This window comes from Dioscorea cayenensis, chromosome 1 (assembly GCF_009730915.1).
Source record: "Dioscorea cayenensis subsp. rotundata cultivar TDr96_F1 chromosome 1, TDr96_F1_v2_PseudoChromosome.rev07_lg8_w22 25.fasta, whole genome shotgun sequence".
NCBI classification, from domain to species: domain Eukaryota; kingdom Viridiplantae; phylum Streptophyta; class Magnoliopsida; order Dioscoreales; family Dioscoreaceae; genus Dioscorea; species Dioscorea cayenensis.
The window spans coordinates 28,741,209-28,757,054 of NC_052471.1; the positions used below are offsets into that span (position 1 = coordinate 28,741,209).

The 15,846-nt window shown below is 36.9% G+C and overlaps 1 protein-coding gene and 1 non-coding gene across 2 annotated transcripts; one reads left to right on the forward strand and one right to left on the reverse strand.

The window, feature by feature from the left end:
* Nucleotides 1-1,521: 1,521 nt before the first annotated feature.
* Nucleotides 1,522-1,628, forward strand: LOC120268550. Its single transcript, XR_005538963.1, has one exon. It is a non-coding gene; the product is annotated as a small nucleolar RNA R71 (small nucleolar RNA).
* A 2,858-nt stretch (nucleotides 1,629-4,486) lies between these two features.
* Nucleotides 4,487-6,028, reverse strand: LOC120264254 (phenolic glucoside malonyltransferase 2-like). The gene has a single exon (XM_039272058.1). The coding sequence runs from the start codon at nucleotides 5,877-5,879 to the stop codon at nucleotides 4,509-4,511; it is 1,371 nt and encodes a 456-aa protein (XP_039127992.1). The 5' UTR covers nucleotides 5,880-6,028; the 3' UTR covers nucleotides 4,487-4,508.
* Between the last annotated feature and the right edge of the window lie 9,818 nt (nucleotides 6,029-15,846).

Here is a 15,846-nt window from a genome sequence, read left to right on the forward strand (position 1 = left end):
CACCTCTAATCCATCGATAATGAAGCTAAGCCGCAGTCTCAACTCAGATCTTGTAGAAACCCTAGCCAAAAGTCCCATTGGAAACCTAACTTTGGGACTTAAAGAGGTGTTCCTGAGGTAAGCACGGCCGTGCTCTTGCCCGTGCACTTTTTGGGAAAGTCTTCGAAGTTGTTTTGATGTAAAAACTCAAAAAACTATAAAGTGCACGGCCTGAAGCACTCCTGTGCTTCACACCGTGCTCCTAGGAACACGTCCGTGCTCTGGGCATGAGAACGGTGCTCTTCACCAATGCTTGTTACAGTACCATGCTATAGTACCTGAGCTACAATACGAGTGCTATAGTGCTCGTGCTTCGCCTAATGAGGATTTCCTGAGACCTGCACGGGGTGAAGCACGGCCATGTTTCAGGCCATGCTTCTCCTAAAAGTGTTCCTTTATGCTCTTGTCAAGCTAAATTATCACCAAATCTTGTTCTTTTGCTCCAAGACTTGTTAACCTACACACTTACTCACAAATACCCAAAGTAGCATCGAAACACAAGAAATAAACACTAAAAGCAGACAAGCTAAATTTATGAAAAAGGTATGTAAAATGGTCATATGAAATGCACTCATCACACATACTCCTTGAACGGTGGAGATACAATCTTCTCCATATTTGGAGTAGAACCCTTCTCTTGTACTAATTCCTCTCGGTCTTCAACGATTGATTCCTTTTCCTTACATGATGGTGTTTCTCTCCTCATTTCCACTTGTTTGCCACTCCTAAGAGTGATAGCCTTGAAGTGCTCTTAGGGATTTGCCTCAGCATTACTTGGCAGATTACCTTGTGTTCGCTCTAATAGTAGCTTTGAAATTTGACCAACCTGATTCTTCAAATTCTGCAGTGATGCTTGTTTATTTCTCATGGTAGATTCAATGCTATGAAATCTTGCATCGAACTACTAAAACTTAGTATCCGTGGTCTGAGTGAACCGAGTCAACACATTCTCAAGAGAAGGCTTCCGGACTTGCGGTGGATGAGATGAAAAGCCTTATGAAGGTTTCTTCTATTACCCCTGATTAGTCCATGAGAAATTAGGATGATTCCTCCATCTAGGGTTGTAAGTGTGGCTATAGGAGTTCCCTTGTGGCCGGAGAGTACTACCAATGAAATCCATTTTCTTAATGGGTTCATGCGTTGCTCTAACAATCAGGCAATCGGTAACAATATATCCGTCCCCACATGTCTCATAAGCTATGATTGTAGCAAGTTTTGGAAGAGACAAACTGTCAATCTTCTTGCTCAAGGCTCCTTCCTAAGCAGCTAGTGATGTTATCTCACTAACTTTCAACACCTCGGCTGCTTAGAAATTGGCTTCTCTTGTGAATTTTGGAATTTTTCATGGTTATCTCCTCAATCAATTGCTTAGCTATCTCCAGTGTATTACTGCCAAGTGACCGTCTTGCTGCTAAATCAATCTACTGTCTAGTATTTTGATTGAGGCCTTGATGAAAAATCTAAACTTCCATTCACTCGGGGAGTTTATGATGCTGATACCTCCTCAAGAGGTCCTTGATCCTCTCCCATGTCTCAAACAATGATTCGGCATCCATTTGAGTAAATGAAGTGATCTCTTACCTAAGCTTTGTAGTCCAGCTTGGAGGAAAAATATCGTGCAAGGAATGCTTTGACTAACTGCTTCCAAGTGGTGATAGATGCTCGAGGAAGCCTTTGGTGCAACTGCTTAGCTCATCCTTTCAATGAGAATGTGAACAATCTCAATCAAATAGAATCCTCCAAAACTCTATTCATCTTAAGAATATCACACACTTCGAAAAATCCTCTAATATAGCTATTGGATCTTAATCTGGTAGCCATGAAATTGAACCGATTCTTGTAAAATCTGAACAAAGGCAGGCTTCAACTTAAAGTTATTGGCTACTACAGGTGGTTTGACAAAACTGGACCGGGATCCGTTTAATGTTAGTTTAACATAATCAGATAAAGTCCTCTGACAATCTCTCTGTTTTGCATAGTACTAGAATGTTCTTCTCTTAGCCTTACTGTTAATAAACTTGTCTTACTTAACAATGTCGTTCGTTATCATGTTCCAATCAATCGTTCGACATTGATGTCGCTTTCCACTATCCTTGATGACTTACTCTTTGGCGGCACTGACAATGAACAGAAAAACACAAATTAGAATGAATAAAAGAAGAAAAGTAAGAAGCAAGAAAGAAAAAAGGAACGAAATGGTTAATTTAATAGAATGAAAGAAATGTTCCTAATATCTCTAAGTTCCCCAGCAACGACGCCAAAAACTTGATGGGGACTAATGTCACCTATGAAAATACAAGTGCACATACCGATCAAGTAGTATAGATTGCTAGGAAGTAGGGTTATCGATTCACGAGGAACTAAAGAATATACTAGTACTTTTCTGAAGTCGTCAATCAACTTAATCAAAATTGTGGGTCATAAATTTGAGACATAAACTAAGAACTAGAAACAAAAATAAAATTACGGCAAAACAAGCATGAAAGAAGAGTGTGAGTTAAATGCAAAAACTATAATTTCTTTCATTTTTAAATGCTTGATTAACAGCCTAGTCAGCATGCATGTGCTGACTGGACAATGATATGATGGCCCTAGTACCATTTTGGTAATTGAAAATAAAAATAGGGCTCATAGGGAAAATTACCCAATTTAATATTTAAACAAAATATTATTACCTATAATTCAATATATATATATATATAATAATAATTATAGTTAAAACAATATAAAAAATAAAAATAATAAAAAACAATAAAAAAAAATTAAAATATTATATTTAAAAAGGTATCTCAAATGATTGAAAATTAAACTCTTGTTAGAGTTTAATCAAATGTTTTATTGTAGCTTGAAGGGTGAAGAGAAAGTTTTTTTAAAAATTTAATTCTTAAATTAAGAAAAAAAGAGTTCGCATCATGGTGGTTTTTTGACTAATAAAAAAATATTAAAGAATTTATATTTAAAATCGTATCTCCAAGGATTGAAAATTAAAATTTATGTTAAAATTTAAAAGGATCTTTTATTGAGGTGAAGAGAAAAAAAAGAAAAGTTTCTTTTTAAGAGTTTAACTTTTAAATTAAGTAAAAAAAAAGTTAGATACCATGGTGGTTTTTTTCAATGATCTAAAAACCAGACCGGACCGACCGGTTCAACTGGTTCAATCGGCCGGTAAACCGGTCCAGTTAGTGATATAAATTACAAAAGAACCGGACCGGCCGGTTCAACCGATGAACCGGTGAACCGGTTGGACCGGACCGGTTAATTTATTGATTTAATTTATTTGTTTAATTTATTTATTTTATAATTAAAAACTTATATCAAGTTAATAAACTCATTAACTCCGTCCAAATTTTAAAAAGACAAAAAAATAAAAATAAAAAATAAAAAACAAGATGCATAAAAATATTAATATATTATAATTTATTATCATTAATTTATTATGATTAATTTATAATTTTACACTAATCAATAATTAAAATCATTAAAGTTAAAGTGTTAAACCAAATATTTGAATGACTTGGTTTTAATTTTTTAATCATTATTGTTGTTATATACTTGTAGATTTATATTTTATTTAATTTTTTATTTTTCAATATTTGTTGTATAGTTGTATCCTTGTATATTTGTATTTTAAAAATTTTAATTTTATGTAAAGTTAAAACTTTATAACTTTATAAAGGTAATTTAAATTTGCAATATGTAATTTTGTATCTTTTTTCTTATTTTTTCTTTATTATTGAAATTATTTTTACTTAATTTTAATGTTTTCTTAATTTTTAAATATTTATTTATTTGAAAAAAATTAAATCCGGTTGAACCGGCCGGTACAACCGGTTCAACCGGTTGGACCGGAACCGGTTGCCTAACCGGTTCGACAACTGGTCCGGTTATTAAAACATTGGTTTTTTTTTCTTTTTGGGTTTAATTAGACAAAATATTTGAAAAATAGGTAGAAAAATATTAATATTGAAGACAAAAAGTAGTTTTAATTTTAAATTTTTTAAAATTGTTAGAAAAATAAAAACATGTAAAAAAGTATGAGTTATCTTAAACTTTTAATACTTATATAATAATTTACATGCTTCTCGATGGTATATTGACCCTAATTCTCTTATTTTATAAAGTCAATTTAATCATTTTCTCAATATATAAATATATACATTAGTTAATACAATAAACATTTCTAAAATTTTGTGATGTCATTTATCCTCACAACCTGCTTCCCTTGGCTCGTGAGTCTAATTTTTATCACGTCCCAAACAATTCTATAATTGAAAAAACACAATAAAATTTTGTTATTAATTTTTTTTTGTTTTTTCTAAATTGCCAAAATGGCCTAACAGTGCATGTAATAAAAGTGTCTAAAATAGACACTTGCTGACTAAATAATCAAAATCTAAAGTAAACCATAATAATAATAATAATAATTAATATTATTACTACTTTTCATAAACCTCTCTTGGCTAAAATTCTCAAAGTTCTTGAAGACCGTTAGCAAACTCAAGCCTAAACTTATCCATCTCATGCTTTGAAGCTGCCAACCCAATCCCTATCCCTTCTCCATCCCTTCCTTCACTAATAGACATAGCTCCATTCCTCCCTATGGACACCACCTCCACCTTCACCGGTCTTCCCCACCCAAAATCTCTATCATAAACCCTAAACGCAGGCGACCCTGCCACAGTCAACGGCTGGTTGTCCCCAAGAGTCCGGCCAATCTCCGGCGTACTAGCATACCTCAAAGCATCATCTCTCAACTCATCAATGGCTCTTCTTATGAACTCAGCTGCAACACTAACACCATCATCTTTAACAAGTTCACCAACCTCAAGGGTGACCACACAAATTCCAAGGCAGTTACCAAAGTATTCCTTCGGCACCGGTGGCCGGAGACGTCCTCTTAAATTCACAGCAAAACTAAACCATGCAGTTCTACTTATCTCCCACCCTCTTGCCCGGACTTGGCACGTCCACACGTAAGCACATGCTACTACAAACGTAGAGCAGTACGTGACTGCCGCATTCTCTTTTGAAATCCATTGCTTGAGCTTCTCTATCTCATCTTGGCTTAACCAGAAAGAGCCGATAACCACATCATCTTGCTTTGCTTCATTATTAATACTTTTACTACCACTAGTAGTAATTGAGCTATTAAAAATTAGCTCTCTGAACTTCATGGCCAGATCCAAAAAAATGGAATCGAGTTCATTAGGATAGATGAACAAACTGCGGTCGAAGAGAGGAGTAATGAATGGAGCAGAAGAGCCGGACTTGCAAGTGTCGGCCCAGAACTTCATGAAGTTGGCCGTGCTGGTGCCATCGCAAGCACCGTGGTTTATCGTCAAGCCGATGGAAACACCATGGTTGGGGAACACAGTCACTTGGACCGCCATTAGAGGCGTTGCTGCATCACCGGAGGGTGGTGAAAGAGGTGGCACCAAAGGGCTGAGTCTTAGAACTGAACGTGCATCATCTCCGATCAAGTGTTTGAAGTCATCGTCAGACTCGGCGACGGTGAAGGGAATGGAATTGGTGGTGGAGAAGTGGTAGTGGAAGTTGGGGGTGGGGGTGGGAGAGTGGATGATGTGGCCGGCGAGAGGGAAGAAGTGGGGGAGAGTGAGAGAGAGGGAGGATTTGAGGGATGGGAGTAGGTGTTCCATGAAATGAGTGGTGGTGATGGATGGGATGGAGTAGAAGTAAAGACGCTCAACGGCGCCCATGTAGAGCCACATGAGGTCGGAGAAGCTGAGAGGGATGGTGGTCTCAGGGATGGTGCCAACCGGAGGAGAGATTGAAGTTTGGTTCAGGACCTTGAGGACAGGGATTGGTGAAGAGGATGCCATTGAAGAGTTGGGAGGAGAACTTGGAGACGGGGAGTACTTCGTCAATGGTTATCAGCTATGTATGTGAAGTGTGGAACCAATGATGATATATATGTGTGTCAAGATTTTTTTTATTTTTTATTTTTTATTTATATTTTTGAGAATTTGGGTGGGGGACCTTCCAGAATTACTGTCACTTTAGTCAATAAATGTGGCATTCCATCCTTCTTATTTGTCAAAAATTAAAACAATGTGGCACCCTTTTTTCTTTTGCGAAGTTTGACTTTTGATTGCATGTGAGGTATGTGAGTATGACAGGGATATTACTCTATTAACCTAATATGGTTCACCTTTTATTTTTTCTCTATCTCGTTTTGCATTTTCTTCTATGACTTCTCTTGGATACTCTAATTTTTTTTCTATCTTCTCTTACTGTGCCTTTGGTCTTTATTTATTTTTCCTTATGTCATTTATGCATAATTTTTCTTCTTATTAATCTACGCCCCTTATCAATTCCCCATGTTCTCCTCCTCCTCCTCTGATATTTGTACTCGCTTTCTTCTATGTTTTCTTCTCTCAAGCTCGGCTTGGTTATTTTTTTCTTTCTAACTTTGCATTGTTTTTTTCCCAGTGAATTTCCTTTCCCATTCTTGGAGATTGAGATGTTTTTTTTTTATTTTAAAATTTGAATTTAATTTGTTTTTAAATTATATAATATGAATTTTTAAAAATTTTTTAATTTGAAAATATATATATATATATAACAAGCAACCAAATATTCTATAGTTACATGTAGAACTGATAACTGAATAGTAATATTGTTAGATATTTCTAAGTAAAATGATTAATTGTGGGTGGTTAGAATAATTTGTTTACAAAAATTACGGTTTATAATAAAATAGTTTTGATTTTTCAAATGACAATAACAGTGATTAGGCCCTGCCTTAATGTGGTTGACAACTGCCATGCATGTTCTAGTCTTCTTTAAGACATAGTGAATGATGACATGATTGAAATATATGGAAGAATTAAATTGCAAGAGTAGGATTATCATGTGATTTAGTATAAGTTAACTAAGAATTATTAAAAAAAATTAATTTCAAAATTAAAAGTGATAAATATGTATAATCTCACCCTAAATTTTTATGTGGTCTAGATTAATTCAATCTGAAAGCAGTAGTCAACCGCGTCATGTTCTCATTTTGTTGTTTAAATCTCACATGGTTCTATCAAGTAGGGTGTGATTTTTCATTTTAATTTTTTATATTTTAGTTATAGTAGATTTCTTTGGTTTGTTTTCCTTGAATATTGGAGTTTTATGTTGAACCACCCAATCTTGGTGTTTTTTTTAATGATTTTCTGCTCAATATTTTGTTTATTTATCTATTTATTTGATTATTGATGTGCACATTCTGCAGTGTGGAAGGAGTATCTAGACAAAGAATCTTATTAGGATTTCAATAAAACTCTAGGCAAGGACATTGGATTGATAATGAGTAGAACCACAAATGTTTCTAAAATATACTCGCCCCTAATTCTATATGGAGCTAGGTTGCAATCTCTTCCTAACCTAAGTTTCCTATAATTTGTATTAACACTTTATGAACATTGTAAATTAAGAGAATTAAACCGATATTTCTTAATTTATGTTAATCCTTTGTTTGAGATGATTAACAACTAATCTCATAAGAAGATAAATTGAAATCTTTCTCTAATTTACCCCATATGACTGCATTAATATTTAGTGAAATCTGAAAGTAAGATTAACCCTAATTAGAAGAATTCTGGTAATTGATTACTTACCTATAGGTTTACACATAATTCTCTTCAATTGTCATAAATCTAGGTGTGGAGAATTTCTCAATCATACATATGTGAATCAAGCATAAAATCAAGATCTCACTATGATATAAATCATGACAATCAACAATGCACAAATGAATCTCAATTAAAAAAATTAATATAAAACTGATATTCAAAGTCGATATAAAAATCATTAATCATAAGGTTCATAGATGCTCAAATACAAAAATTATTTAGTTCTCATGGTAGATGAATATAAGGCTATGCCAGAGTTAGAACAATAAATCAAATAAAACATAGAGACTCCCTCTATCTTCATTATGTTCTAGATTTGAAAAGTTTGCCCTCAATCTCATCTGAGCGAAATGGAAGATGACCACTACCCCCCTGCCAGCCTCTTTGAATCTCTTCGAATGAATTCTTTGACTTTAATCTTGGCGCAAGATGCTTTTCAAAATCGACAATGAGATGTTGGTAATCTTCTTTGAAATCTCATTGAAATTCTCCTCCAAAAAACTAGCTTTAAAAAACTTAGCTTTGCCCTTTTTATAGTTGAGAAACTTGATCAGGAATTTGGACTATTTTAAGCTTCACATTGTGCTTTACACTGCCATGTGTTTGGGGTGTATGGATCCACATAGCCATGTTTTTCCTTATTTTCTTGAACAACTTCAAAAACCTTTCTAACTTTAGGCTAAAATTCACACTTTCGTGTGTTTGGTGATGAGTGTATAATTTTTCATTATTTTACATCATTTTGTACACTGATTAGGCATGTATTAGAGTTATATTTTGGAATTCGATGTTAAACATAGTGTGTTTTGCATTCTCAGGCTTCGAGCAGCACTTAAAGACACGAGAGAGACAAAAGAAGTATTCTCGAGACAAAATAATGAAGATAGAACTCTCTCAGCATCAATCAAAGAAGGACAAGGTAAACAGGAGTGTTTACGAGCACCTTATAGCTAGGCCTACCGCCAAAAGCCTCTTGCAGAGAACTTTGCTGGCATGCTTATGCCCATAATGGGGAGTATATAGATATTGAGAGGGACTTATGGGCAGGATTTATGCCCATAAATGTGACTGTAAGGACCATCCAGAGGAGCTTACGAGAAGTGCTTACGCCCGAAAGGGTGGTCAAAAGAAGAATAGAGATAAGTTTACGGTCCAACGTTTATAGCCATAAGCTGGATCATAATACAAGATAAAAGACCTTCCAAATGGGACTTATGGCAGTAAGTGATCCCGTAAGGCTCATGACCCATTATCTCCAACTCCTTACGGCTGCGTCCTTAGGCCCGTAAGCAGCCCGTAAGTGGCACAATATAAATATTTCTAATAAGGATTTCAAGGGCATCTTTTGTTCTATTTTAGAGGCAAGGCAAAGAGGAAGAAGAGGGGCGAATCTCCAAGGCTTTTAAGACGATTCTAGAGGGAGATTCAACACATCCATCTTGGATAGGAAGGATTGTAGCCATCAAGACTAGCTTGGTGGCCTTCACGGAAGGTCCTTGTGTGTTCTACGGCGATCATCCAACGGCACGATTGAGAAGGGGGTTTTCATGTGTGGTTTATTTCTCTTCGTGTCTTGTTGTTTGAATACTTGCCCTCCATTAATGGAGGATTAATTTTGTAGATGTTTGGGCATAGTTAAACTCTAGGGTTTTACTTTATTTGACATTGGTTGTGGATCTTGTTAATTTATTTGCTTCTTAATTGCAACCTATGTTAATTGAATCTAATTGCGTGTTTGTATTGCTTGATTGCTATTGTGATGAAGACCCTAGTTTGTGCTTTGTGGCGAGTAGAAATACCCACATAGCATAAATATGTTGCAATGTGAGGGGTTATGAGTAAGCCTTGCAATGGTGTACTTTAGAGTTGAGAGTTTTCTTTCCTCAATCCTCCAAAGTGAATTAGCAAGTGATTTCCATGCTCTTTGCAATCGTAGGGAATAGATTTTAAGAGAAATCACATTTCTATTTCATATGGGATTAGGGGTAATCTTTTCACAAGAAGGATTATCTATTTTAGAAATTCTTGATAATCCACACTGAGATTTCATAGAGTGCAAAGCAATTGTGAGGTGTTTGTATCATCACTGTACTAAATCAATTACTAATTACCCTTGCAAGAAGGGTTTAGTATACTTTTGGAAATCCCTCTTTCAAATATAATTGCATGTTTATATAACCTTTGTCATGAACTCAACAAGCCCTAGAGGGATACTATGCCCGGGCATCCCTTCTCCCCCTGATATATCGACTCCTTTATTTTGTGTTTATTGCTTTTTAGTATTGTTCACACACACTTCTACTTTCTTTTAGGTTAATTTTAGGGATAGGAATTAGTACCAGTAACCTCACTCTTCTATGTGGATCGATATCCTCTTTTCACACAAACTTTATTACTTGATCGGCGTGTACACTGAAGTCCCCTATCAAGTTTGTGGTGTTATTGACGAGGAAGATTTGAGATATTAGGAACACTTCATGCATTCAGCCATTTTAGCCATTTATTATTCTTTTTATTCTTTGTATCTTTCTTTATTTTGTTCTTTCTGTTTTCTTTTCTCTTGTTATGATTGCAGTGCATGCCACCTAAGGGCAAATAAACAAGATTGGTTGAAGGTGAAGGTAGTATTAAGAGAGTGATTGACACTAAATTGAGGATGGTAATGTTGATTGAAACACGTCCATTGATAATGAGAATAGAAGGAGAATAGTCAGGAAACATGGCGGATCAAGGGTATCAAAATTGGACCCTTTCCGATTATGCTCGTCTCACATTGAATGGTTCCCAATCTAGTATTGTTTGCCCTCCAGTAGTTGTAAACAACTTTCAGCTTAAGCCAGCATTTATGCAGATGGTCCAGCAATTAGTACAGTTCTAAGGTTTGCCGAATGAGTACCCAAACAACCACATTAGAGGATTCCTTGAGGTTTGTGATATGTTGAAGATGAACAACGTCTCCGTTGATGCCATTAGACTCTGTCTGTTTCCTTTTTCTTTAAAAGGTAGAGCCAAGTAGTGGCTACAAGCTCTTCCCCTCCTATTATGACATGGGAACAGCTTGTCTAGGCTTTTCTGGCTCATTATTTCCAGCCTGGGAGGTTGAGCAAGTTACGTTAGTAGATTATTTCTTTTGTTCAATTGGATTCAGAGTCACTTTTTGAGGCTTGGGAGAGATTTATGGATTCATTGAGGAGGTATCCACACCACAATCTCCTGAATGGATTGAAGTACAGATATTCCACTAGGGCCTCAACCAGAACACTCGACAGCTCATAGACTTAGCAGCAGGTGGATCACTTGGTAATAAGACCCCAGAGGCGGCCAAGAAGTTGATAGAGGAAATGCCATAAATAACTACCATTGAAATTCCAAGAAAAAGTAAGTTAGCAAGCTCTCTGTGATCTTAGAGGCTAGCGAGGTCATTGCGTTAGCTGCCCAGGTTGAGGCCTTTAGCAGAAAGATCAACAACTTATCCACCTAGAAGCTAACTGTAGTTATGGCATGTGGCACGTTTGGGGAAGGATAGACTTCTTTAGATTACCCTATCATAGGTGCGGAGTATGGACCCACTAACAAGTTGACTTCATTACTAGAGCCCTTCGACCTCATTGGAATCCCTACAACAACATGTATAATCTGGGCTGGAGGAATCACCTTAATTTCTCTTGGGCCAACTAGGGCGGCAACAGAAGCCTCTACTCAGATTTTCTTCTCACCCATAGTCTGATCGGAAACCTACACTTAAGGATGTCCTTACTCAGTTTATACCAACCATAGACACAAAGTTTTAGCAATTAGATGCTAGGTTCTAGAGCATAGAGTCTATAATAAGGAACCAGTAGGTGTCTCTCCAAAACTTGGAGAACCAAATTAGCTAGATTGCTAAATTGTTGTTTGAGTGACCACTTAGTAGTTTATCGAGTAACACCGAGACAAACCCTTGTGAGAACCTCAAGGCTGTCATTCTTAAGAGTGGTAAGGAAGTGGGAATGGGTAGAGAGAAGGTGATGGAAAAGGAACAAGAGCCGGCAGTTGAAGTGCCTGAAGATTCGATAAAAGAGGGAGGAGCTACTCCACATGTTGAGAAGAGTATGCCACCACCGATAAAGGAGTATGCTCCACAACTTCTATATCCCTCTAGATTGAAGAATGACCACAACGATGAGCAATTTAGAAGGTTCTTGGATTTGCTCAAGCAGCTACACATCAATGTGCCTTTTATAGAGGTATTGTCTCAAATGCCTAAGTATGCGAAGTTCCTCAAGGACCTACTTACGAACAAGCAGAAATTAGAGGAAGTCTCTACAGTCACATTGAGTGAGGAGAGCTCAATACTCTTGTAAAACCAAATGCCAAAGAAGATGAAGGATACAAAGAGATTCACTATCATTATAATATTGGTGAATTGTTGAATAAGAAAGCCCTGCAGGACCTAGGAACTAGCATTAACGTTATGCCATTTACTATGTTTAAAAAGCTAGGGCTTAGTAACCTCAAGCCTAGTAGGAGACCCTTCAGTTTGTGGACCGATCCATTAGGCATCCTAGACGTGTTATTGAGGATGTTCTTATGAAAGTAGATAAATTCAACTTCCCTGTTGATTTTGTGATTTTAGATGTCGATGAGGATGTTGATGTACCCCTCATCTTGGGTAGGTCATTTCTAGCTACCTGCTAAGCCCTTATAGATGTGAGCAATGCAAGAATGACTGTTAGGGTTGGGGATGAGGAAGTTGTATTTGCTTTATCTGATACTATGAAACATTCTCTTGCTTCTGATGATACTTGCTATTTTATGGACATGACTGATTTTATTGTGGATGAATTCGTGCAAGAAATGGTGCACATGGAGCGTTTCGAGGAGTCATTGGATAACTGTCAAGATGAGGAGACACCTCAATTGCTTATAACAAATCCAATTGAGGAACACACATGAAAGAAGCATTGGAAGGTAGTCACTTCACCAAAGAAAGGCAAGGAGAAACCTTTACCCAAGGAGATAACTTCCGAGTCAGTCAAATTAATTAGTAAGTTGCCTATTTTCTCCGACTTCACACTTGGGCATTATTTCGGAGACACACATGTTGGGTTTACAGAGTATCCTTATTCGGAACCTCCTTGACATGCGCATCAGGTACATCAAGCTAGTGATGTAAAACAAATGCTTCTTAGGAGGCAACCCAAGAATTTTTTTTTTTTGCTCATCTTGCCTTTTAGTTGTAGTTTTTGTTTTTGCTTGAGTTTGCAATAAAATGGTTGGCTTGCCAATTTTTGCCATGAGTTAGTTGGTTGTTTGTAGTCCTACACACTCATTTTTGTGCTCACAAGGTCAATTTTGTACTTAAGCCATCTTGTTAGAATAGGGGAAACTCTACTCAATTTTTTAAGACCACTTATGGGTTATTTAAGCTTGTAAGCATGGCCATAATACCTAAATAGAGAGGTTTACAGGTATCGTTACACTCGCAAACCACCTCGCAAGGGGGTTCTAGAGAGTCTTATGAGTGCATTTACAGTCCATAAGTCCTAAAAAGCACAGTTTAGAGGTACCTTAAAGGGGACTTATGCCTGTAAGGTGAGCGGTAAGGGTTGTCCAGAGCACTTTACAAGTAGATCAAGAAAACCTTATAGCCCGTAACCTCCATGGGAATCATGCTGGGTTCCTTACGGGCCAACTTATGGTCGTAAGACGACCATAAGAATGATCTAGAGAGCCTTACGGCCACTTCACTGCGTTCCTTATGGGTCATAACCCAATACTAAAACCCTAGGTGCCTTACGGACGACTTAGCTCCCGTAAGCTCGACCGTACAAGCAATTTAGAGATCTTTATGGGATATAGTTTAAAGTCTCTTACGGCCGTAACCTAGGTTATAAAGGATAATGAAACCCTTATGAGGCAGGCCTTACAGCAATAAGCACCTCATAAAAAGCAACTTAGAAAGTCTCAAGGCCGCGACTTACACCCATAAGTCGACCATAAGCTGCTAAGGTTTAAGCACCCCAAGCGATATTTGATCTTCATTTCTAATTATTCATCAGCTATTTCTCATCATCAGTGAGTCCTTCTTGTCCCATTTAATTTACTTGCTCTCCTCTTTCACTCTTGAGTGTTTATAACGGGGTTAGACTTAGTTTAGAAGCCCTTCACAACCAATTTTTTTTATTTCTTCTTCTTGCACAAAGGTATGAACTTTTTAGTGATTTCTGTGGTGATTGATTGTTTAAATACATTAATATGGTTGTATGAAAGTTTACAAATGCTTAAATGCAAATTTTAATGTGAAATTTGTAAATTTTGGAGCTCCATTGTACAGGAGGAATCCTTATGGCATGAGCCTGTGGCTTACGGGCATAAGTATGCCCGTAAGCAGGCAGTAAGCTCTTCCATTCATTGGAATTTTCATATTTTTTATGCTGATTCATCATATTCTTTCTTATACAAAATGACTAGATCAAAGAAGACCACTGTCAAACAGGCCAAGACGCCAAGGACTGAGGCATCTACCTCAGGTCCAGCGGGTGATGTCACATCTATCCTAGCAGTACCCTTGACACCCAGCCACCTTCTCATTAGGTATGTATTAGAGTTATATTCTAGAATTTGATGGTAAACATAGTGTGTTTTGCATTCTCAGGCTTCAGGCAGTACTTAAAGATAATAGAGAGACAAAAGAAATGTTCTAGAGCAAAAATAATGAAGATGGAACTCTCTCGGCATCAATCAAAGAAGGGCAAGGAAAACATGAGTGTTTACGGATGCCTTACAGCCGGGCTTACCGCCGTAAGCCTTTTGCAAAGAACCTTACGGACATGCTTATACCCGTAAGGGAGAGTATATATATATTGAGAGGGACTTATAGGCAAGACTTACGCCCGTGACTGTGGCCGTAAGGACCATCCAAAGTAGCTTATGAGCAGAGCTGACGCCCGTAAGGGTAGTCACAAGAGGCATAGAGATAAGTTTACGGTCCAACATTTACAACCATAAGCTAGATCGTAACACAAGAAAGAAGACCTTACGAATGGGATTAACGGCCGTAAATGACCTCGTAAGCCTCACGACCCATCATCCCCAACTAATTTCGGCCTCATCCTTAGGCCCGTAAGCAACCTATAAGTGACACAATATAAATATCTCTAATGAGGATTTCTAGATCATCTTTTGTTCTATTTCGAAGGTGAGGCAAAGGGGAAGAAGAGGGGTGAATCTCCAAGGCTTTTGAGGTGATTCTAGAGGGAGATTCAGCCCATCCATCTTGGAGAGGAAGAATAGAAGCCATCAAGACTAGCTTGCCGGTGTTCAAGGAAGGTCCTTGAGTGTTCTTCGGTGATCATCCAACAACATGATTGAGAATGGGGATTTCACATCGAGTTTATTTCTCTTCATGTCTTGTTGTTTAGATGCTCGCCCTCCATTAATGGAGGGCTAATTTTGTAGATTTTCGGGCATAATTGTAGGGTTTTACTCTATTTGACATCAATTGTGGATCTTATTGAATTATGTGCTTCTTAATTGCCACCCATGTTATTTGAATCAATTACGTGTTTGTATTGCTTGATTGCTATTGTGGAGAAAGTCCTAGTTCTCATGTTTGATGTGCTTTGTGACGAGTAGAAATACCCACTTAGCATAGACATGCCGCAATTGGAGATGATTGTGAGTAAGCTTGGCAATGGGGTACTTTTGATGTTTAACATGCTTAACAATCTTAAGAGCTGTTATGGATTATTTTAGAAGATTTCTACATGTGTAATGAATATTTTCCCTAAAGTAACATTTTAATATAATTGTTATTTTATGTTTTGATGTTAACAATTGCATTTAATTGTAAAGTTGGTAATCAATGTTAGCAAATTAATTTGCAACCATTCTTTTGAATGATAATTAGCAACCTAAAAGCGCTTACCAAACGGCGACCAATTCTACAACCCGAAGTTACGGCATTAGCAACTAATATTAGCAACAGAATTAGGAATCGTGTTAGCAACTGAAAGTTGGCCATGAAAAAATAGTTATAAAATAGCTACCAATTTAACAACTAGAAACGATTATAAATGTAGCAACTAAATAGATACCGAAATGATGGTGGTAAAATACATCATACTAGGGACTGATTGCCAACAAAAAATAGTAACTAAAATAAGTTGCACAATGTATTGGTTAGCTA